The 24,365-nt window shown below is 42.7% G+C and overlaps 3 protein-coding genes across 6 annotated transcripts; 1 reads left to right on the forward strand and 2 right to left on the reverse strand.

Moving 5' to 3' along the window:
• Positions 1–319: 319 nt before the first annotated feature.
• LOC118770277 (dynamin-1-like protein) lies at positions 320–14,045 on the reverse strand. Of its 4 annotated transcripts, XM_036517850.1 has the most exons (20): positions 13,829–14,045; positions 11,763–11,907; positions 10,703–10,738; positions 9,738–9,784; positions 8,889–8,960; positions 8,481–8,567; positions 7,870–8,032; positions 7,415–7,535; positions 7,148–7,279; positions 6,438–6,644; positions 6,094–6,214; positions 5,851–6,006; positions 5,349–5,438; positions 4,915–5,007; positions 4,589–4,642; positions 3,906–3,980; positions 2,540–2,701; positions 2,100–2,209; positions 1,135–1,294; positions 320–915 (listed from the first exon to the last, which is right to left on the reverse strand). In XM_036517850.1, exons 1-20 carry the CDS (start codon positions 13,928–13,930, stop codon positions 859–861), a joined length of 2,190 nt encoding a protein of 729 aa, XP_036373743.1. In that variant the 5' UTR covers positions 13,931–14,045; the 3' UTR covers positions 320–858. The 4 variants fall into 4 exon arrangements, with proteins under 4 accessions (XP_036373743.1, XP_036373744.1, XP_036373745.1 ...); XM_036517851.1 differs by lacking the exon at positions 10,703–10,738; XM_036517852.1 differs by lacking the exon at positions 3,906–3,980 and having other exon boundaries at positions 321–915.
• Positions 14,046–16,255: 2,210 nt separating this feature from the next.
• LOC118770414 (dnaJ homolog subfamily B member 9-like) lies at positions 16,256–18,463 on the reverse strand. Its single transcript, XM_036518064.1, has 3 exons — positions 18,385–18,463; positions 16,979–17,208; positions 16,256–16,766 (listed from the first exon to the last, which is right to left on the reverse strand). The coding sequence occupies exons 2-3, from the start codon at positions 17,193–17,195 to the stop codon at positions 16,336–16,338; spliced, it is 648 nt and encodes a 215-aa protein (XP_036373957.1). The 5' UTR covers positions 17,196–17,208; positions 18,385–18,463; the 3' UTR covers positions 16,256–16,335.
• Positions 18,464–18,614: 151 nt separating this feature from the next.
• Positions 18,615–21,440, forward strand: LOC118770614 (THAP domain-containing protein 5-like). The gene is made up of 3 exons (XM_036518376.1): positions 18,615–18,775; positions 19,248–19,458; positions 20,631–21,440. The coding sequence occupies exons 1-3, from the start codon at positions 18,693–18,695 to the stop codon at positions 21,438–21,440; spliced, it is 1,104 nt and encodes a 367-aa protein (XP_036374269.1). The 5' UTR covers positions 18,615–18,692.
• Positions 21,441–24,365: the final 2,925 nt, after the last annotated feature.

Here is a 24,365-nt window from a genome sequence, read left to right on the forward strand (position 1 = left end):
TAAGCTAGAGGAACAATGTATGATACAGTATAGCGCAGTACAATTTATTTTTACCAAAGCATGGATGTAGGGGACGTTTATTGTGAAAGCATGTGAGATTGGATGAAATTACACAGGTGTGAAAGCATTACTAAAAAGCACTAAGTCCTGGAAAAATCAGGAATAACCATACATATACAGTACCATAAACAACATGTACATAAGGAACACAGAATAAAATTGAATAATAAAAAGGAGTACAGCCAGTACAATGACTGTCATGATCATTCTACGTACCCTTTGGCACAACCAGTGAATTCAGCTGCATGACCCACTGGAACGTGCTTAAGCTTCCTGTCGCCGGATCGCTGTTTACTGAGTGTCTGTATGCATCCTTTATCAAGTACACACACTGATCTGCTGATGTAAATTTTCTACAACATGGAAGCCTTTGATGGTAGCAAAAATGACAATTCCTTTATTTCCAAATGCTTCAATCTAAGTGAGTGCTGGACAAACATGGTGCTTAATGCTTACACCAACCAATCCAGAGAACATGGATGAGTTGTGTATTTTCAGCTTTAATTTAAGCTATATATGCAATGCACATTCCCTGGTAAGCCACACTATACTAGGTTGAACATGCTCTTTTGTTACATGTTCTGGTCTTACTTACATAGTGTATAACAGACATAGGCAAAGAGGAAGGTGTGTTTACACAGGTGAAGAGTGATATGCAATAGCCTCCGTAGTTTTGACTGTACAGTAAATAAAATTATATTCCACACACACAACAATTCACGACAGTGCATTTTCAAGTTGGCCGCTGGGAGGTCCTGTACACAGAGTTGGGCAATCGGAAAGTTACGCTGGAGGTCCTCACCACAGGTGGGTCTCTCGGATCTCGGCGATCACCTGACTGGCTTTCTGCAGGGCCTGGGGGCGCACACAGAGAGAGGGTTGGTGTGAGGGACGACTGTCACTGATTGCACATGTTCTCATAGGCTCACGCATTTGTGTGTGGGAAATTTATCAGCTGTCAGTTCAATCTGGGTTTAACCTGGAGCTGCCTGAGATGCTGAGAACATTCCACCACACAGTGCGTGTCTCTCGTGTGTGCTTGAAAACAGCACGGTGCTCTGCGTGTCAGGTCACCTTCAGCATGTCTGCGGCCTCGTTCCGCCGCTGGGCCATGTCCTCAGACTCCGTCAGCAGGTCGTCCAGCAGCCCGGACTTATACAGCTGTCCCACCAGCTCACTCTGCAGGCTGTCCTTCACATGGTTCACCAGGAAGTGCATCACGGCCTTGGGTACACTGGGTACAGAGAGATACACAGAGAGACAGAACTGAAGCACTGACACTATAGGGAAACAGGACTGAAGCACTGAAACTGTACAGACACAGGACTGAAGCACTGACACTGCATAAAGAGAAAGGACTGAGGCACTGACACTATAGGGAAACAGGACTGAAGCACTGAAACTGTACAGACACAGGACTGAAGCACTGACACTGCATAAAGAGAAAGGACTGAGGCACTGACACTATAGGGAAACAGGACTGAAGCACTGAAACTGTACAGACACAGGACTGAAGCACTGAAACTGTACAGACACAGGACTGAGGCACTGACACTGTATAGACACAGGACTGAGGCACTGACACTGTATAGAGAGAAAGGACTGAGGCACTGACACTATAGGGAAACAGGACTGAAGCACTGAAACTGTACAGACACAGGACTGAAGCACTGAAACTGTACAGACACAGGACTGAAGCACTGACACTGTACAGAGAGAAAGGACTGAAGCACTGACACTGTATAGAGAGAAAGGACTGAGGCACTGACACTGTATAGAAAAACAGGACTGAAGCTCTGACACTGTATAGAGAGAAAGGACTGAGGCACTGACACTGTACAGAAAAACAGGACTGAAGCACTGACACTGTATAGAGAGAAAGGACTGAGGCACTGACACTGTATAGAAAAACAGGACTGAAGCACTGACACTGTATATAGAGAGAAAGGACTAAGGCACTGACACTGTATAGAAAAACAGGACTGAAGTGCTGGCACTGTATTTGTTTTACCAAAAGAAAAACAAAAGGCAGATGGTACCTGTCCTGGATATTTTTTCGGACGATGAGGAAGTAGGATTTGATGAGCCTCTCAATGACCTCACAATCCCGCTGTTCCCTAGCGGAGAGCTTCCTGGCAACAGGGACAGGCTGTGCAGAAGGAGCAACACGGACCAATCATTGACCGACCCAATTCCTCCCAATCAACCAATGAACAGCAGAGCTTACTGTGCGCAAAAGAGTTCATGACTGACCAAAGACTCAACGCAGGCAATCTCTGACACACAACTCTGCAGTGACCATTCACACAGTAGGGCTATCCTCCAATTCCCTGAGCCATAACCATGTGCAAAAACCTGAACCAAAATGGACAGTTACAGAAAAGACAAGGCTTCTCCTTTGCTTCATATTGGCTCAGTGGAGTTGATTGACAAAGACGCGCCATTAGTCCCTGTTGTTGAGTTTACCACAGAAACCCACCACATCCAGCAGGTTGACTGCGTGGCCCTTCTGTGGGCTGGCTGGCAGAGAGGACTGGGGCTTGCTCTTGTCATCCTGCGCCCCCTCCTCCCCTTTCTTCAGCATGCCCCTCCAGGTCCCAGTGCCCGCCTCCTGGTCACCCTGCGGCCCCGCTCCTGCGCCCTGGCAAGGGATACGCACACACACAACAGGGGCCATGGGTGAGAGCCACACAACCCCCGCTCTCCGCCCCCACCGGCACGCGCTAACAACCACAGCATGCACGGCTGTTCACTGCAGTCCTGCACGGGGACATGCGAGGAGTGGCCTGCAAGCATCTCCCTTCCTACTGCAGCTGAGAAATGTTAGAAGGGAAAGGCACAAGTGTGAGAGATCTCTTCACACGTTTAAAATGAGTGAACTACACCTTTATAGCTACAGATAACACAACCAGCACTCATGGTAGTCAAAAACCCTTTTTACACAGGCCCTGCTTTACTGACGATCCCTAGGCGTTTGATCCTTTTATCAGTATGGGCATTCCTCTCATGAGGGCATGGGGTTTTCAGTACATGACTCTGATCATGTGGCAAGTTAGTTATCACCCACCCAAATACCATGGCACACTCTAGTTACAGGCATGTACAGTGGGAGGCTTGCAAAGTTTGAATAGTAAGATGATGTTTAGTACAGCAAGCAGACAATTTAAGCAACATTTAAGACAACTGCTAAAATTACAATGTACTGTTCACCCTGAAAGGCAATGCACCGTCCTTTAAAAAAAGAGCTGTTTGGTTTGTGTGCATTAAAAAATTCCTGAGATGCACTGAATAACAGTAGGTGAAACAGTCCTGGGAGACTGGCAAATTCACACAGGACTATGCTTACAAAGGGTGAGTAAAAGGTCATGAAATACCTTCAGGACATCAGGAAAATGAGTCCCATGTGAACTGGACTGTAGATAAACTCTTACCAACTGAACAGCCCCCCCAAAAAAGTAAAAACTTCAAGAAGAGGCCTTCTTTCCCCCCCTGAGTTTCTCATGCAGCTGACAGAGGGTGCCAGGCAGGTAATGCAGGGTCAAATTATTCAGTGACCAAGGCAGATTCAAAAAGGCTTGTCCCATTTGTCAACGCATTAATTATTTGCTTACAAACAACTTGGAGCTATGCTACAATCAATACCCACAAGACAACATCACCCCTTTACATTGTAGCTATCTCCAATAAGCCTGGAAGGCATTTTTTCCCATCATGACGTAATGACACTGATGACGATGTTAGTCTTGGGGAGAGGACCGCATTTCCCAGAGGGCCACGGGAAAAAAAAAAAAAAAATCACAGCACTGCAGGGAACATGCCGAGAGCACACAGCAAGCGCAACACACCTTGGCACCCTCTGCCTCGCTGGGGGCAGGGGCCTCACTAGGGGAGAGAGACGGCCCACCCGGACCCTTTAAGGACTACAGAGACAGGGAGGAGTGGAAACAAGACTGAAAAGAGCTATAGGTGGTATCAGTGAAAGAAAAAGAGGACAAGGAGACAGGAACATGTGACTCCAATCCTGAAATTGAAGGGGCACAAGCGCTGAGACTGGCTGCTGGTACTCTTCTGTTACACCATGTTAAAAGTTTCAGCTTTACGCCTTCCCTGATAAACTCTAATGTGGCGCAAAGCCATGTGAGATAAAAGCTTGACGTACACAGCTACGTCAGACCATATCTCCTGTAACATCCAAGCCTAAACTTTGCATACCTGTAGCCACTTTAAAATACATAGCAATGGACTTATGGAACAACATTTAGACCTTATCTGCTGAACACCTGTTTGGTCAAAACACTGTTTCATTAAAAACTGCACTACGGTATTTACCTTTAATGCACAGCATCTTGACCAGCACCTAGGACATTACATACAATTTTTTTTTCCTGTTTTCACATACAAACCACTAATTTACTGCACAGCCATTCCTGGAAAATCAATTTATATTACCTAAAGGTTCATGGCTGAAAGTAAGTAGAAGAGTGTGATTAAGAACGCTCTGACGCGCTCACGGAGAGAAGAGGCGTACCTTATCACGGGGCACAGCCGAGGGCAGCTCTCTCATTCTGTTCCGCCTCTGCTCCTGAAGGAGGAACCCAGCAGAACAATGACACACTGAAAGGACGGAGCAATGGCTGACACATCCCCCCCCCCCCAACGCTGAATGAAATGCATCTTGTGGGTGGAATAAATTAACAGGTACCGTGGAGCACAATAGTCTTTGTTCTCACGGCGGTTTCAAATTAACCATCATTGTGAGCTCTGTCTTGCGATTGGCGTGACTCGTTTAAACACCGATAGACCGGTCAATGCCTGCGCGCTGCACTGCAGAAAGCTGTTCTCCTACGCTCTCACCTCTATGTTATTGTTCATGACTCCACAGGCATCCGCAAAGTCTGGGTGTTTGGTGTTGATGTAGGCCAGCTCGATCGCCACCAGGTTGTGCACCTGAAAGAGATGAGGAGTCTTAATTAGAAAGGCCTGTGAACAGCTCTGACCTGAAGGAAGAGATCTGAGGACACCATCGGCCAGAGATACAGCGAATCAGTGGTCTGAGTGATCTAATAATAAACAGCACAGGAAGATCAGAAACTACTGGAGAAAGCATATGGGAAGTGGAGCATGTAATATGCACAAGATAATTAGCGTAACCAGCCTTTTACCTGAACAGAGCCATTTACTTAAATGTTCTGAGAGATAATACGAATGGCTGGGAAAGGACATGAAGGGAATAAGAATGTTTGCAGATGCCCGGGACTATGGAAGCGAGATGAACAGGGACTACTCACCATCTCATTGGTGACTGGCAGTCGTTTCCTGAGAAGGGAGGTCACCACTTCTACAATGGCATCATGTAGCTTTGGGAATCTCAGCAGCTCCTGTGGAAGCATCAGAACGCTGGAAATGAATCACAGCTGGACAGGCTATAGCAGAACGTGACACCCACACGCTGAGCCAAGTATATAATGCAGAGTATATAATGTGTACCTGTGTGCTGTAGTTGCTGCAGGGTGTACCTGTGTGCTGTAGTTGCTGCAGGGTACCTGTGTGCTGTAGTTGCTGCAGGGTACCTGTGTGCTGTAGTTGCTGCAGGGTACCTGTGTGCTGTAGTTACTGCAGGGTACCTGTGTGCTGTAGTTACTGCAGGGTACCTGTGTGCTGTAGATAATGCAGGGAACCTGTGTGCTGTAGTTGCTGCAGTGTGTACCTGTGTGCTGTAGATAATGCAGGGTACCTGTGTGCTGTAGTTGCTGCAGTGTGTACCTGTGTGATGTAGATAATGCAGGGTACCTGTGTGCTGTAGTTGCTGCAGTGCTGGATGATCCTCTGCATCTCCTCGTGCACCAGCTCCACACAGCGCAAGCTGGGCTCCTCCAGCCGCTTCACCTGCCTCTTCACTAGCAGCTCGAAGGACACCTCTGGCACGAAGAGCGCGGGACGTGGGCCCTACAGACGGACATACAGACACACCTTTACCCTGGAGGTCCTCTAACATGGACCACAGAGATGTGAGAATTCACCCTCCCAGCTCACCGTGGCGTTCCTGATAGCAGTCAGCACATCTATGGTGGTGAGTCCACCCAGTGGATCAACAGATTCTAGCGTTCGCCCAAATGTCTCATGGAATATGTAACAAATTCGGGCTCCACCACATCTGAAACATTGCAAAGGTGAGGCATGAACTCCACCAAATCTGGCAATGATTTAATACACTTAAACCAACAGCATACATTTCTGGATGCCTAGTAGAACTACCCAAAGGCAGCAAAAAAAACGTACTTGTAAAACAGTAAAGCTCCAACAGTAACCAAAGATGTCCAAATTGAAACCTTGTCTCCAGTTTGGTTAGCTACACTTTCTTAAGGGAGGACACTCACAGCTCTGCGGTCTCGATGTACTTGGCGGTGCCCTCGATGGTGTTGCAGTACTCGGCGGCGAACTTGGTGATGAGCTGCAGCAGGGTGGCGCTCTTGTCCTCCACGGGCTCGCCGTAGCTGCTCAGCAGGGACTGGTACTGCGCCGCCAGCACGTTGATGCGCGTCTTCAGCTCCGGCAGGCAGTCCCGGATGTGGTGCATTAGCAGCCTGCAGGGAGAGCATCATATAAAGCCCGGACCTTCGGCAACACTTTCCAGAAACACCCTGGGAAGCATTACTGACTGAAGTTGGAAATGTCACATGTTCCTCTTCTTCTCTCACTGATATGGGTACAGTATGCCCCATTTTTTACCTGTATTTTTAAGGGACCACAGCAGATGTTCATTTCACCTGATGCTGAATGTTCACCAAGCAAGTGGGCAAAGAGGATTGTGTGGCTTTTTTTGACTTGACTTTGGCTTTCTTATTTTCTTTTATTCCTGTTTAGACTTACAGCAGTAGTCACACTAGACCTACAATACAATCTGACATTTTACCATAATGATGTCACTCCTTGTGTTTACACTGCAACTCAACAACACCAGTCTTCAAGACTGTTATATCGACCGTAACCATGGACAAAAAACATTCAGTACATACACCAGCCACAATACTATTTCAAAAGCGGATGCATGCCAAGCAGAAGTCTTTTAGGCAGCTGGTAGCTGTACCTGTTCAATGTCCTCGCCAGATATTTCGTTCCATTCCTATTGGCCAGAGAGGGATATTTCTTCTGCAGGAAGGCATGTTCGTCACGAATGGCATCAGCCACGCTCTTCTTATTATTTATGTCCAACTGACTCCTGCAGAACAAAGAAGGAAACAAAGCTTTCGTGAATGGACTGACTCTAAAAGGCAAAACAACAAAGGAAGACAGCCTCCTTCACATTCGGCCACGGGTAAAAATAAAACAGTGGAAAGGTGAGGGAGGCGGATACCTGTTGACCACTCCGATGAGGCCCAGCTTGACAGGAATCACTCTGCCCATCAGAACGTCCATGGCATCCGTACCAGCATCCATCAGATCCAGTTTGGTCACTACAGCCAAAGTTCTCCGCCCTGTTCACATTAAACAGTGACACAGCCATGAGATACAAAGCTAAAGTCCCTACACTACACTACACTCCACAGAGGCCTGCCAGCGTGATAATCAATTAACCTCAGCAATACTCCACCAGCTCCAGCACCAGATCAGTGACTCACTGATATCACTTATATCATGATAAGCACAATATCATATCAGTTCCAATAACTGTGGGGCTCCTGAACCTTCACTCCCTCATCATTAGATTCTTGCAGCCCTTCAAAACTGAAGCAGGTGATGTTTCCTGGTGCTGTCAAGTGCATTTTGTACAGTCTTGCTGTTAACGCAGTTTTAGAGGCAAACACTGACCGTCTGGGTCCACTTCTCGAGCCACTTTGAGCGCTTCAGAGGTGGCCATGTCCGTGTTGGCGGCAGTAACGGCCAGGATGATGCAGTTGGGGTTGCTGATGTACTTCAGGATCAGCTCCCTGATCTGGATCTCAATGTCTTTGGGCTGGTCTCCCACGGGGACCTGGGAGAACCACAGAGAAACAGTCAATCACTGTCCTGTTTGACTCAAATGCACACCTCAGGTGGAACTGTGGAAATCTAGTGTCGGTGTGATAACAATCCAAACAGGGTATATTTCTATGCTAGTTTCCTCAATATTCGGCAGTGTAGCATAGCGGTAAGGAGCAGGGCTTGTAAAAATGGTTGCTGGCTCAAATCCTCCCTAGGCCACTTCTGCTATACCCTTGGGAAAAGTACTTAACCCAGAATTGCCTCGGTAAATATCCAATTGTGCAAATGGGATAATGTGGAAAAAACTAATCTATGTACGTCGCTCTGGATCAGAGCATTTGCTAAATGGCAATAATAATAAAATATTCAATCACAGGAATAATGAGAGCATTACCCATGTTGTATCCACCAGATTTACATACATTTGTGCTTAGCCCACACAGCCAGTGCTGGGGTACCTTTGTGATGCCTGGCAGATCTACCAGTGTGAGGTTCACCACATGAGGAGAGAAGATCTTCAAGTGAATGGGCTCATCGCTGATACCCTGAAAGAACCCCACTGTAACATCAGTCCTCGGCTTAAACGCAGCCAACTATTAAACACAACACAGCTTCCCCGAGGGCAATGAGGGACATGAGTAAAGACAATCTGGAACAATTGGGAAAATTAGATGTTACCCAGTTGAAAACATACGGGATGCCAAGCCAAACATCAGAGATCTTCCAGTAGCCACATTTTTTTTTCCCCCATTCATTTAGAGAGAGAGCCAGTTTGTGCAATCGTGCCAGGCTAAACCCTGTCAATCATTTAAGGAGATCATTCCAGGGGTGCAAAGACAATTACACGCATCACAAGATTATCTCACCTTGTTATTGCCAGAAATTCTTTCAGTTTCAGTTTCGATTTCTTGCCTGATTTCATCAAAGTCTGTGTAGATCTGAAATTACAGCAAATTAGAATGGTATTCCACACGTTACCTGCAAGCACAAACAAGCGCTGAGAGTGGTAGGATGACTACGTGACAAGACTACCATAAATAATACGTAAATCAACCACAAAATGAAGAAATTCTACGGGGAGGACTGCTGGAGCAAACGAAAATTACATGCCATATAATTGACAGGCTTCTTTGAATGTACGGTCTCTTTTGATATCAGCTCCAGTGAGCACATTAAAGATCAATTTCACTTCCTTTAAACTGAATCCCGTCCCCACAAATGTCATCAGCTATGTAAGTATATAAATTTACATAAGTAAAAAGCCTGTATTACGTAAACCCCAAAACCCAGCACAATCACTGCCACTTGCAGCGCAGTTCATCACCAAGGCTTATCTAGCATGAACAGCTGATATGCTGTAGGAAGAAGCTGTCAATGTTATTCTGGTATATTCCTCAGTGACTCTTGGTTGTCATAACAAGGCTACACACATGATCTTAGTAACTGATTGGAAAATCTGTATCAAAGTAGTTGCTTCAGCATATTTTGCACTCACAATTAAAACACAACCTGAACATACAAAGGAACATTTGAGGAATCCCATATACAACAATTATTTTTCGCCTGACAGATTAAATATTTAAACCTGTCTATATGTTACCATGTATTATAACTATTTCCAGATTCACTTTGCTGTATAATAAGCACTATTTTTAAAAGTGACATATGAAGCCTGGGCATTGCTTTCTCTTATACTCATCACCAATGAATCTTACCTTGTTTTTGGTGTGCAAGAATTTGCCCCACTCCTCTCCCTCCACACCTGGAGGGAAAAAGAATCATATTAGTATCGCTGTTACAGGTAATACTTTGGGGATGGCTGGATGTGCCCTCAATGCCAGTTCAGCTCTGCAGTGTTGCACAAGAGACGCGCGGATGACACGCCCACTCTTTGCACAAAGATCCATCCCTCACAGAGCCACAGTAAATGACCGTGGTGTGCCTGCACGAACTGCCTCTGTAGCAACATCCACTTGAGGCTACAGTAGATGACTGTGGTCCGTTTGTGTGTACTGTCTCTGTAAGAAATTTTGCCCATTTGTTGAGCTGGATCTGAATTCTACAGGACCACAGTCAATAGCTCACTGCAACGGTAAGTATCTGAAGAAATCTGTACAAACGGATGAAACAGCTGCAAATCTCGCATACACCAAGTGTATGCAAAACAAGCCCGAAGAAGCGCAGCCCATTATCAAAAGCAAAGACGTTCTACAGCATGCAACCACTGTAGCTGCTGCCAATTACTTCTGGTAGATGAAAAACCACAAACATAAAAAATAGCGTCTGGTGGTTATTAGCCATTCTGCATTAACCAGCTGATTGAGGAGATACTGAGGGGAGTCTGAACATGTTTGAGATCCAGCATTGAGCTCCATCTGTATCCCCCTCAGAGTAACCTCTGTCTTTGCGCTCTCAAGTTCTGAAGTCCATGGACTCGTGAACTCTGACAGTCTGTCGCCCAGCGTGCATTCTAATACTGCAACCCAATAAGCTTCACAAGCAGACTCCTATTAATGCAACTGCATGGATAAAATTAAGCTGCAGCCGTTAAATTCAGCCCGCTATTAAGGTGAACTAAATAAAAAAAAAAGATGGAGGCGGGATGGAAATGAAATGGGAAAAGGTGAGCAAAAAGAAGAAAGCGCACAGACACAGACAAGAAACCAGAGGAAAAGGAGACCTTTATAAAGGCGCCCATTTTTCCATGTGCTGGGGTCTGTGGTTGAAGGAAAGGACAGGTAAAGTGTTAGCTGTACATAAAAATAAAGAGGCCATGTGCAGAAAAGCAGTCTTTAGTGTTGCTCTAATTACCCAATTGGAATGGGTTTTAGGCTCGATTTCCAAATCACGCAAGTCAAACAGGAGTGTAATCTTAAAGGAACATTTGTGGGAGCCAATGGTAAACAGTGTTGTGTTACATGCAAACATTGTGACCACATTGTAAAGTAGCTTAGGTAAATAAATGTATCTCCTTTGGCACAGACGCTTACCCGGAGCAGAACCTTGTGCCTATAACTCTGTGGAAATGCCAAGGGCCATTGCATGTTTGTTAAATACTGCTAAATTACATTTGGAGTATGCTTATGGTATACCTTTGTTTTCAATATTTATAATATCTTAGCAAGTCTTTTGTTCAGGCAGTCTTTATTGTGCCTCAGCATTTTGATAGAAACAGGACATAACTGTATTTCGACAATTATGACCACAAATTCTTGTTTGTTTGCATTTCCACTATGTTCCTTTTTTAACTGAGAAATCTTTGAATCACTGCAGTCACAACAAGCCTTTTGTCTCACGTGGCAAAACCATACAGACATGCTGTGTGCACAGAACACAACTGTCTCTTTGCAAACTTTCTCTAAGCTAATTTAAAGGATGCTGTGACGGATTACAACCGAGCCATTTCTCTTATATTAAGTTGTTATATTGAGGCCTATCTTTACTCACACACTGTAAATTTTCAGATCGGCTGCAGAGTCCCCCAACAGCACTGCTCACCTGCACCTCCCTCTATGAGTAACAATGTACTGACATCACAGCACTTTTAAACAAAAAACCTGGCAACCATGGTAATGCTGAGTCAGAAACAGAAGGCAGTGCAGACACACACACACACAGACACACAAACACACACACACAAACCCAAACGCACGCACCCACATAATAGAGACAGGAAAAGTCACACAATGTCATGCAGACTGAGCATAGGGATAGTGGCAGCGGTCCACGTGTTTAGGTACCGTTCTCCTCGCTGGTCTTCCTGCGGTCCTCGGGGTCCACGTGGACGAGCTGCAGGATGAGGGGGCGGCGCGTGACGATGCCGGTGCCCCGCGGGAGCAGGTCGCGACCCACCAGGCTCTCCAGCACCGAGCTCTTCCCGCTGCTCTGGAGACCGAGAGCACCAGTGCATCATAAAACAACACGAACACTGCACAAAATCAGGCTTCCTCTGCCTTCACCTTCTGCCTTCTCTGGCAGTGCATACACCTGTCCTCAGCCTGCTTTACATATCACAATCACATGCTCAATAAACGCTGCAGTCCTACTACTCTGTCACACCTAGTGCAGGAAAAAAAGGACACAAAATATATAATGGTGTATCATAATGTGCACGTAAATGAAAGACCACAGGAATTAGGCCTACACTGTATTCTACACAGAGTGAACATTTCTGATGAAAAGCATTTAAAAAGCGGCATTTGTTCATCTTGCTAAACAGTGTGTGTGTGTGTGTGTGTGTGTGTGTGTGTGTGTATGTGTGTGTGTGTGTGTGTGTGTTCTGTCACAACAACATGCTCCAAAGGTCTTGTTGATTTGGTATCATTTAATGTCATCAAAGCCAATGAGTGCAAATGTTTCACTCTGAAGTACCAAGCACATGTATGCCCTACATTCATAAATTAAAATTAGAAAAGAATATAAGAGCGACCTCTTGCTGTGGGCAACTAAGCCTAATTAAAGCATTGATTTGGAATCATTTCAAAATCATATCACTGTAAACTAGTCTAGTTTGAATTGAGCCTGTCTGTTTCCCTGTGGGATGTCCACAGGGACAGTTACACAGGCATCAGTAGGTTGTCCTTATGTTGCCATGACTCTGTCTCACAAAGCCAGATCGAGCCAAAGGCCAGACACAGACACATCCTCTTATCAGTCCAGCGAAAGTTTACACTCCAGAAATAGGATGCGTCTTTAAACCTATTACATCTACACCAGACAGAGATCCTTCTCCTTGCACATGTGACTTATTGTGACACGAATAAGGCTTATTGAGCTCCCCATCATTCACACAAAGAATCCATTTTGTAGAATTGCTGATGGCAAGTTAAGTTCTAAGATAATGACTGTTTTTTTCTGCTCTTTTTTTTTAAGGAAAAAGGACTGGAATTCAATCTCCTCATTATCACCACGGTAGAAACCACTGTATTTTGAAATATTTGCCCCTTTTAACCCAGGGTGACCCCATACCAAAACTACCAGGAGAGCAATACTCAACAGATGTATAATATGAACAATTAATGTCAGCACGGAGGGATGTAACACTCTTTCCCTCCTTTCCACGGAACAAGCACCTTACGCATGCATGACGCGTGGCGCGTAGACTGTTACCCTAGGTTTAAAAAGGAACGGACGTGGAAGATCTGTTATGAACATGTCATTCGTTTCATTAACCAACTTGTAAGCCTCTGGGTCTGTCCTTATTAACTACATAGCTAACTCGTGAGGTGTCCTGATCACCAACTAATACAAAACTACTGATGAACTGGAACATCGTTTTAGCTTGCCAGCTGCATCGCTGCCGTTGTATTGCGCATTATCGCGAAGCTATACACAACACATCTTCTTGCTGGCTAGCTACTTAGGTAGATCTAGAGGCACTAGATATGTAGGCTGGTTGCCAGCTAGCTTCTAATGTTGCATGCATATATCAATACATAATCCTCCTTCTTGCCAGACAGCTCATCACTTGTATTTGCTAATATGACAAACGTATCAAAATTGCTAATTTTTGCTAATACCAAGAGCCCAGAAATAGCACCCTTGCTAACGAGAACACAAGATGCGCTGTGGCATATACTGGCTAGCAAACGCAAATATAGCTAGCTAGCAACAGACAAGCTATTGTTAGTTAGTTAGTTAGCTAACTAGGACATTCTTTGTCTTTATATTTTAACAAGATGAAGGACTGAACACATTGTTAATCGTAAGATCTTAGCTAGTGCTATATAGCTTACTAGCTAGAGCAGAATAACAATAGTTAACTTAGCTGGCTAGCTAGCTGCTGGTGTGAAAGTGTGTTTTTTACCTGTGTTCCAACTACTGCAATCTGCGGCAGCTGGATAATATCCGCCCCAACTGTATTGAAGACGTCTTGAAGTTTGTTTATAACAGGGATAAGGGCCTCCATGGTTCAGCAATATGGGCACCTGTCAAAATGAATGAACTAGCTTGCTGGCTCCCCTGCTACAGAGGCACAAAGTCACCCAATGTCCCTCAGACAGCCACCATTTAACCAACCCGGCCTGTCGAAAAACTGCGCACTGTGAACGTGCACTGCATTCTGGGACTTGAAGTCTCGAAAACGGCAAGCAGCGGTACAGATTCCCCTCTTTGCTCTAAATGAACTACATTTCCACTGATTATCGCTGAACTTGGAGATGACGTAAAAAACAAGGGGGTGTGATTCGTTGTCGAGACAACAGTATCTAAGGTCTGTTCCAAATATTTAGACCTGGAAAACGTGGGACTTAATGGATTGAAACAGAAAGCTGAAAACGAGAACTGAACTGAAACATCTATAGTTTAGACCATGATAATTAGACATAAGAGATGACTCATTTCCTCCAGATTTCAAAACAAGACTTTCGGTGGACAAAGACACAATTCTGCAAAGAAATAAGGCACGTAAAAATTTAGCAGTATCAATCTTTATTCTTCTGAACAAATGTAAAATAATACCTTTAACAGAATAATGTTAAATTACAATTATTTTATTCATAGATTCAAAAATAATGAAAGTGCAAGACAGTTTAGTTGTACATCAACTCACATAACAATCAGGCCAGCAAGTAACAGAAGCAACATGAAGAGTAAGAAAAGGAAATGATCAGAGCTGGCTTGATATATTGCACATAATGAGGAAAGAACTTTGAGGAGAGGACATGAGGTAATAGTTTGTATATTAGAACACCAGGAAATAACATGTTTGTCTGTTGCTTTATGGTAAGATTAAATTCAAGTATCCCACTGCCATGGGAAAAGGCTGAAGTCAAGTCTTCTGAAGATCACTTAAACATGAGTCCAACATATAGCTGACAACTTTTTTTCCAAAACCAATTGCAGCTGTGTTTGCATATCACTTGTTGTTTGTGACAAGAATTTGTGACTCATTATAAATCCCCATACAAACAACATCAAGCATGTTGCAACATGGATCAGCTACACAATGCACAATAACTATTTTGCTGACATCTACCTGTATATTGATAATGCATTATTCATACTTTGTCCAATATGCTGGAAAACATTTCTTCTTTTAACCAAATGCAATTTTCACAAAAGCTTTACAACTCCAAGTGCTAAATTACCAAGTTAATAAAGCATGCACTGGTTACCTTTTTACATTTATTAACCAAGTTTTTCATTTAGTTATTTCAGACCCAGTTACTGAGTGTTCTCAAAAAATATGCCACTGTAGTCCAAGAATAACAAGCACCTGAAAACATACTGTAATTTTTCTAGCTTTAGGACTCACATTCTGAAATAACCAGAAATGTGAACAAGGAGTAATGAAGGCCATATTCAAAAGCTAACATTCCATTTTATGTTGGCAAGAAATGAATACAAAACCTTATAACATTCATGTTCTCAGATGCAACTTTCCAGAATGTTATTTAGTCAGATAAAGTAGGGTATTCATATAGTTGCTTGGTGCTCCCTTCAGACATAAACAACACAAAAATGAAAATAGCAAAAATATTTCTGCAAAGCACAATGCCTGTCTTGCCCTTGCACATTCCTGAGAACCAATAGGAATGGAAGATCCAGACACGCGGTCCTGTCGAAGAGTCTCTGTGTTTCATGACTTTCATCCAACCGTTACAATTACAAACATTTGAACTGACATTCCACATTGAAATTAGAAGTACACAGTAAACTAGAAATTCAAATGTTATGACTGATATGATGTGATATACACTAGCATCCACATAGCCTTCAATTAGGTACCATTTACAATCAGCATGTAATAACAGTTGTTTGGACAATTTACGGGATTTGAATAAAAATTCTGAATTTGCAAAGTTTCTGTAGTGGTGCAGAAAATGCCCATGTACAATTTACTGTACACAGGCAACTATATTTGGTATCAAATCATTTGGTGAGTACAAATCAATGAAGCAACCTTTCCCAACTCAAATTTTGTTAAGGGCCCTATTGGATGCAATACTATTAGATCATCAGATGACTTCTTATTTACAGGCTTCAAAAGCATTATATGAATATGAAACCACTTAATGATGACTTATTGCTTACAAGACAAACAAACTTTTTCATAAACACAAAACCTGAATGCTGCTTATGTGAGCAAATGTTATAGACTTCTTAAATAATCTGAACACAGAAGAACCAAAGCATGTTTCATAGGCCTTCACTACCTATAAATATGTTTATCCAAAGGAAAGAATGATCTTCAGTCAAGTCACAGCAGTAAATTAAATTAGTTTTCTTGTTTAAAAAGGAAATAGCTAAGCCCCCACAGGCCTGCCCCTGGACAGCCATGGATGGTGTTGCAGGTGCTAAGGTGCTCCTATCTCAGGAGCTGGAGCAGTCAGTGTAGGTGGTCACCATGTTACCCCTGCGCTGTGTCACTGTCCTGCACTGCTGTTTAGTGGAACCTTGGAACGTGCTCTCTGTCCGTGTCGTGTGGCTGCTGAAGGTGAACATCTTCTCCATGTCGTCAAACATGTCATCAAAGATCCCTCCGCCCACAGAGCCCTGGAAATGCCTCTTGTGCTGGTTCTGTGCCTCCTGGTGGGCGTGGAAGTGGTTCTCAAAGTGCTTCTTTTGACGGGCGTGATTCTGACCGAAAAAGTCAAAGTCTTTGAAAATGTCGTCAAAGTTGAAGTTGAAGGGCTGGTGGGAGTGTTGGCCATTTCCATCCCTGGACCCATCATTGGGGAAAGCACTATGTCCAAACTGATCATACTCTCGCCTCCTCTTCTCATCTGACAATATCTCATATGCTGGAAGAGAAACAAAATGTCATTCTTACACATTTGCAATGGCTACTGAACAGTATGCTGAGATATTACACATTAACTCACATTTATTGGTGGGGTCAAATTTGAGAAAAAAAAAATATTTAAAAAATGCCACTATATACTACACTGAGAAAAATATATTGCCAGTACTTACATGCATATACAGATGAAAGCACTAAAAAAAAAAAACTCACCCTCTGCAACTTCTCTGAACTTTCCCTCGGCATCAGGGCTCTTGTTCCTGTCAGGGTGATACTTCATAGCCAACCTATGAAAGGCCTTCTTGATCTGACGTTCACTGGCATCTTTTGGCACACCCAGTATCTCATAGTAATCCTTTTTGGCCAGTATCAGTTCTGTTATCATCAGAATGCACACTGCGAACGTCAACGCTGACTGTGCTGTTGCCATGTTGGTGGTTATCCTAAGGGTAAGGAGATAAATTATAATTTTAAACTGTTTCACACTCCTTGGAAAGAGTACCCCATTCTATACAAATCAAGATCAAGATCAACATTAACTTTATTGTGCATGAAGCCACAACTAACAAAATTTGTCACAATACAGCTTAGAAAAACGATCAGATAAAGTCTGAAAAGCTTGATTCAGTATGTATACAAGAATATAAGACAATGCATGTTTATGTATACTTTACAGTAGCTATTTTCTCGACTTTGAACCGCTTGACAGCGTTTCACCAGAGATTCATAAACCTCCTTAACTGAACACATACACGCAAACACTCAAATGAAAAATGAAACGACAAGTGAAACGACAAGAAATACAAATCATAGAATCAGCTGTCGCACAAATGATACATCATGGCAAATTTTAATTTTGGTACACACAAAGCGAGGTAAAATCTGCCATATCAATTTAAAGCACATGAAAAGGAAACATCCAGAAAACGACATCACGATCTATAGCTCGCTAAGAAAACTTACACACAATATGGTTGGGCGCAGAAGCTTCCAAGACTAGTATAGCAAGACTAAAGTGATTTACATAACATTATTGCAGCCCTAACATTCGAGTAAGCGAGTTAGCTACCAGCTATAGTCAATGCACTTGACTGACAGACTGATCCAATGACAAAGCAGTGGGATATCCAAATAACTTCGAACTCTGGGTAACATAATTAATAAGGAAGTTAGCTAGCAATCAATTAACAGCTTGACCACTAGTCACCAAGCTACTTAAGGACTTTTCTGCATTCAACTTCCCTGTATGACAAACTAGCTACAGACGTCCTCTTGACAGGTGTCTATGTAGCTAGTCAGCCACACAGGTATAGTAACTATCCATGTTGCCTGTCTTATACTACTAACTTGCTATTGAAGTCATTCCTAATTCAAGTGAAAGTACAGCTAGTTAGACAAGAGTAGCTAGTCCTGCGATATCTGGCTAACGTTTGTAGAAAACACTATTAGTTAGCAAGCTAAGCTTGTCCTATGTGCACCGATGCCGATGCCGATGACACATCATGTCAATAAGACTGGGCGCTTGATGAGATCTAAGACATCGCAACTGCCGCTGTATACTTGCAAAAAAATTTAATTGAGCGTCGTGACACGGGTACATGAGAAAAGCTTGAACTTACCCTCTCCGCAGTCACTCCTACCAAGGTTTAGGAATCTTTTTATCGTCGGTGACAACCACTTTGCACCGCATTCCAGCGCCGAAACACCACGAATCGTAACGCTATTGGTCCCTTTCGGTGTCACGTGGTCGTGACCAGTTTATGCACGTGGAACTGTTGCGCTCCAGATCGGCAACGTCACATCCGTCTTTTGCGAGCTTCGTCAGTCGGAAACAGAAGATGAAGGAAAGTGCAGTAATTCTAGCAGTTTCGAGCTGTATAAGTGGTCCAGCATCTTTTAAAAAAACGTGCACTGCCTCAAGTCTGAAATGCCTCGTTATTGTGCAGTAAAATTATGTAAAAACCGCGGAGGTATCCCTTCGAAAGACAACAAGAAAATTAGTTTCTACCCGTAAGTTTCCCTGTTCGCATAGCTAGCCAGCCAGCCATATAGCTATATTCACAAGGAGCAAAGTAGTTCCCATGTAGAAATGAAGCTTGTATACCGGTGTGTTTAGTTGTGTACTGCTTTCTGTCAAAACGTTTTTCATCTCTTGGTTCCCTGGGGGTTTTGGGGCAATAACAGTTTGTTAGGCAGCTAGTTGACTATGAGAATAGCAAAGGGGTGTATGGACAGCTTCGCTAGATATAGCTGTTGTTGGTATAGGCTGTCATTTGCAAGCTTGCCAGCTACCATGGTTACTAATAGTTAGGTAGCAAGTACTGTATGTAGCAAGGGAGCTAGGTAGGGATTGCATTGATATCTAGTAACATGCTGTGGCTTTCGTCTTCGCTAGCTGGCCGTATCCTGTGAACGTTTGCTTGCCTTGTACCTTGCGCGACATTTGCGTTGACTACGATGAATTATTTTTGTCCCCTGGAAGGTTTCCTTTGCGAGACGAAGCTCGACTTCAAAAATGGGTTGATAACATGAAACGGGAGGAGTGGACCCCAAGTCGACATCAATATTTGTGCAGTGACCATTTCACGGAGGACTCTTTTGATGTCCGATGGGGGATTCGATACCTAAAGCACACTGCTGTTCCTACCATATTCCCTTTCCTATATGATGAAAGTGACACGCCGTCCACACAGGTACACTATTGTAACTTTTTCTGCATTTTTCATGAGCAGCAGCTAAGAGCAGATCCGGTGACTTTTACCTCATCTGAACAGACTGACAGTAGAAACAGGTCGATTAACACATTGGTTTAGTAGAAAGCTTAGGAGAAGCTTAGCAGAAAGACACCAAGACACTAATGCAAGTCCAGTATAGTTTTCTGTGCTATTGTATGCAGAGAAGGAAGACAGTCAGCAAAGCTTAAAATGATTCAGTTCAATCGTAGTCAAGTGTCAGATCAAGTGCGTAACTACATGCAAGGTATTCACAAAAAAATTCAGTATGTGTTTGCATGCTGTTATTCTTAACAGTAATGAATTTGATAATAATTCCAGACACTCAGGCATTATTTACTCAAAGGTTATGCACGTTCTGGTGCCAGACCGATACAGAGAAGTCCAGGGTCAGATGGTTGCCCTGTGTCTGTGGAGGCCTTGATGTTCCAAAACACACTTACTGCTTTTGAACTTCCCTGTTATTTATCATCTTTGCCCACATGTTCAGTCAGTGACTGAGTATCTACGTTACCAAAGGCACACTGATACAGGAATAGGGTGATAACAGGCTGAAAAGAAGAAGAATGGAGAATGTTAACATCACTTACGCTCCAGTTTTTATCAGTGTAATCGCACACGCCTTGCTGTGTTATTTAATGCAGTTCATGAGCCATGAAACCAATGGACCAATGAACAAAACTAGTGGTGTGCTTTCATATTACATATAGCATTAGAATTTCAAGGAAACTTTCGAGGGTGGCATGCAGGGGTAACTAATTGGTGTGCAGTACAAACATATTAGTTCGGTTGGATGGAGCTGTTACACATGATACCCAAAAGCAAAAGAAAGGGCTGAAGGCTGATATGAGAGTTAAGGATATACAGATTCAATAGGAATATGCTGTATGTGATGTTAACATCCGATTTAAAGTTCTTGGAATACGAAGTCAACATGAATTATTAAATATGTGATTGAGGTAATTTTGCTCTATAGATATTTTCGCGTGTTGGTATAAAGATTATTCTATGCCTTCAAAGCTGTGGAACAGGCTTATAGCACCACAAATACCTGGCATTCAGCTATTTTGACAACAGCAAGCTGTAACAAATAGTTACATGTGTGGAGAGATGACTTGACTTTTTTGTCTTAGGATGATGTAAATAAGCATCATAGTAAAAAGAATGCAAAGCCAGAAGCAAGGACATCTGATGTCAGTGTGAAGCCCATCAGACCATCATCACCACCTAAGAAAAGAGCCCTAATTCTGAAAAAGCATCACTCCGAAACGTATAGACAAAATGGGGACAACTCATCAGAGAAGACCACCAAAGCCATGCCTAAAGTGAGTGAGTCCGAGTTTCCCACTGTGCTACTCATAAGAGATCTGGACCCTGATAGCCCATCCTCCTGTGAAGCCCTGCATGCCGCAGCTTCCCTACCAGGAGGACAAACTGCTGTTGAGTCTACTAGTCTACAGCCAGTAGAGGAGAGAATACTGGTGACATCCTGTGTGAGCGTGCTCAGTGAGGCCCAGCATAGTCCTGACGCAGGTTCCACCATGACCGTGCTATGCACTGAAGCGCCTGCACCATTCAGCTCGTCTGAAGCAGCACTAGATGGAGTGCCCATAACCGTGAGCCAGACAGTGAGTGCTCCTTTGGAGCAGGACAGTAAGCACAGCAGGGACTGCGTAGAGGACTGCAATGCACAGGTCCCTGACTCTGAGCACATTTTGCAGTACGAGCATTCATACTCCAGGCAAGACACTGATAAGGGCCAACTGTGGAACAAGATCGCCAGCCTCCACATGAAGATAATGGAGCTGGAAAAGAGGGAGGAGGGCACAGTCGCAAAAATTAACTCTCTGGAAACACTTATTGCACATCTGAAGAAGGAGAACATTGTCTGTGAGGAAAAACAGAAAGCACTAGAGGACTATTTTACATCTGTCTTTCTCTGAGGTGCCCTTCTCCTGTTCTGTTGCAGTTTTTTTCACTTGTTTCCTAGATTTTGTCTTATCTTCTGGTTGTTTTTTATATGTTTTTTGTATAATGTAGGCTCCTTACACATACGTGTTGCACTTTACACAATCTTACTTTGTAATTGTGTTGCCAGATTATTTCAGTGGAAAACAGTTCTCCAAAGGAGAGTATCCTTGCAGTAAGCACACACCAAGAGAAAAAAATGTCGGCAGTGCCAATCTCGCTGCATATGTCAGTTGCATACTCCTCGCCACAATGATGGGAACTTTGTGTTGGCTTGTCTTCGAAGATGAAATTTTGAGAATTTCCTAATAAAATATTGAATCTGACATTTGCTACTTTTCTTGTGGAAGACAATGTCACAACTGTTATCCACAATGGGCAACATTTGCAATTGTGTAATGCTGTGTGTTTCATGAGTCAGAGGTGTGGTTGCTTTGCAGATGGCTTCATGCCCTGTTATGACACAATGATATCAGTCATAATAAGGTTGTGGACTCCTGACCATTGTGTACCTAATTAATGAGTTATTAATAAGGATCCAGCTGTGTAGATTTTTAGTTAAACTGCTCATTGAATCTCTCCATTCTCCAACAGTACTTCTGATTCTCCAAACTAGCAGTTCTCCTAGCACAGCAGTTTAGACCTTTTCAGTCAAATCGCTGTCAGAAATTACTTTCAGCATATTGTACTTCACTTAATGCATGCAAAGTAGAGTCCTACCTCTTTGCATTGACTTTCCATTGGCTTTTCTAGCTTTAAACTACAGATTTTAAGAGTAAAGGTCATTCTTCTTAAGACAACTTAACGAACTACGCAGAAACCTTTGCGAGTACTTCAGACATCTGGGTTTCTTGCTTCAACCTCATTTCATTTTTAATATTTTGGATCTGATCACATGGTGACATGTTTTTATTTATTATTTGTTAATGGTGTGTAAGGTGAGAGCTGGATTCATCTGAAAACATTGGATTTTCACCATTTCATTAACTTTGTAGTATTGCAGAGTTCTCGTATCATAACTGACTTTAATTGTATGACTTAATTCCTACTTGATGGCGTATACTTGGGAAACCAGAATATATTTTAGTTTGGAAGGATTCAGTGCAGCATAATATACAGCTAACTAAATGCTAGCATATTTTAGTAGCCCTTCATTTTTACATCACTTGAATGTCTGAACCAATGCAGTTAAAATGTAATACTTTGAAACTGGTATAACTTAAATGAATAAGAGCACAAAGTATGAATGCTCTTAAGTAACTGCCCACTACCTCTGCAGATTACCCAAAAGAGAAAGGTCTTCGAGTCCTTAATTTGGGATGTGATGTGACCTAAAAACCTTTTCATTGAACATTAAAAATATTCTAAAATTCAAATATTCTAAAAGCAATTGCCTGTTTCGTGATCCCCATTCAACAGATGAGTTATTTATGGATGGCTTTTTATTAAGTGCTGAGATTCATTGAAGAGTCACTGGTCTTTTTTTATACCTTGAAGCACTTTCTTAGTACTTTCTACACTGTAACATTATATTACAAAATTAATGGCATTCATTATATGGTAGTGGCCACAACTGTTGGCACAAAGTGTGTACACTACCTTCACATGACATTTTACCTCAATCACAGGTACTCATAATCAAGCTACTCTTTTGTAAGCATTAAGTCCACTGTATACATTCACACTTTTATTGGGGTGACAGCATTAGCTCTGATAGGTTAGTATTTGTCAAATGGCACCACATTGAACACAGTTGTGCTCTGATTTACGCTTTGAAAATTATACATTTTACTCCTGTTGTACCAGTTTTGATGTGTACCAGCGTGGTTCACAGAGCAGCCGCCTTCATCTTTTCTGTTACTGTATTTTAGAGTATAACCATAAGGGAAATATTTTTTTTCCTCCCTTCTGCTACCCTCAAGCTAACTGTTTGTCTCCAAGGTAGACTTTAATGTTTTTCAAACAGCATTCTAATCTCATTTTAGGTTACTGTCTAGAATGCTGACTGCCTTAAGCAAGATGCCTTTTGCAGCCCTGAACAAAGAGAACATGCACAACAGCAGAAGAAACCTGATCACTGCTGAGTGTGTCAGAGTGAAACGCATCTTCGCAATAGCCTCAGCAAGATCTCTCACGCAGCTGTAATGACATTAGGTCCCTGTAAGGACACACAATGTCATTTGATTTGTAATAATTCAACCTTTTAATTAAATTCAATCAAAGTGCAAACAGTTTTGGTTTAAATTTCTCACAATTGTGTTATCATAGACTGCACAATTTCAAGATTAAATGTAAGTATCAATATCTAATTTTGACTGATTTCAAGTGAAACCATTTTGTGTCTTGATGTGAAATTGTAAAAGCCTAAACCCAACACCTCTTTATGTATTTATCAAGAGATTTGCTTTTACACCACGAGAAAAAGAAATGAAATATATTCAATACCCTGTATGACCTCCGTGTTACCCTCAAAATGTCCCCAAATACACAGAATTCTGTGAAAGTTTGATAAGCCAAATAGTGATAATTAATCCTGTCTACATTGCACTATTAATTTCCAGAACAGATGCCCTTATTCGTGATTGACTGTATTGTCCACTTACACAGCTGGGTATTTACTGGGGCAATCCAGGCTAAGTATGCTCTTCAAGGGTACAAGGGTACCACAGCACTGCCCTGCCTTGATTTTTTAAGTCCTATTATCTAGCCATACAAAGAAGTTCGTTCGAAGTTCATTTGTTTAAACTGAGGTTGCATGATTTAGTAAGCAAATACTTTTATTATTACACTATAACTTTTTTTGACACATCGGGTGATTCAAAATTCATTTCACAAATACACCATTTTTCATGCACAAACAAAAAAGAAACAATTCCTCACAAAGTGCAGGTGATTCAACC

The sequence above is a fragment of the Megalops cyprinoides genome, chromosome 23 (genome assembly GCF_013368585.1).
Source record: "Megalops cyprinoides isolate fMegCyp1 chromosome 23, fMegCyp1.pri, whole genome shotgun sequence".
NCBI classification, from domain to species: domain Eukaryota; kingdom Metazoa; phylum Chordata; class Actinopteri; order Elopiformes; family Megalopidae; genus Megalops; species Megalops cyprinoides.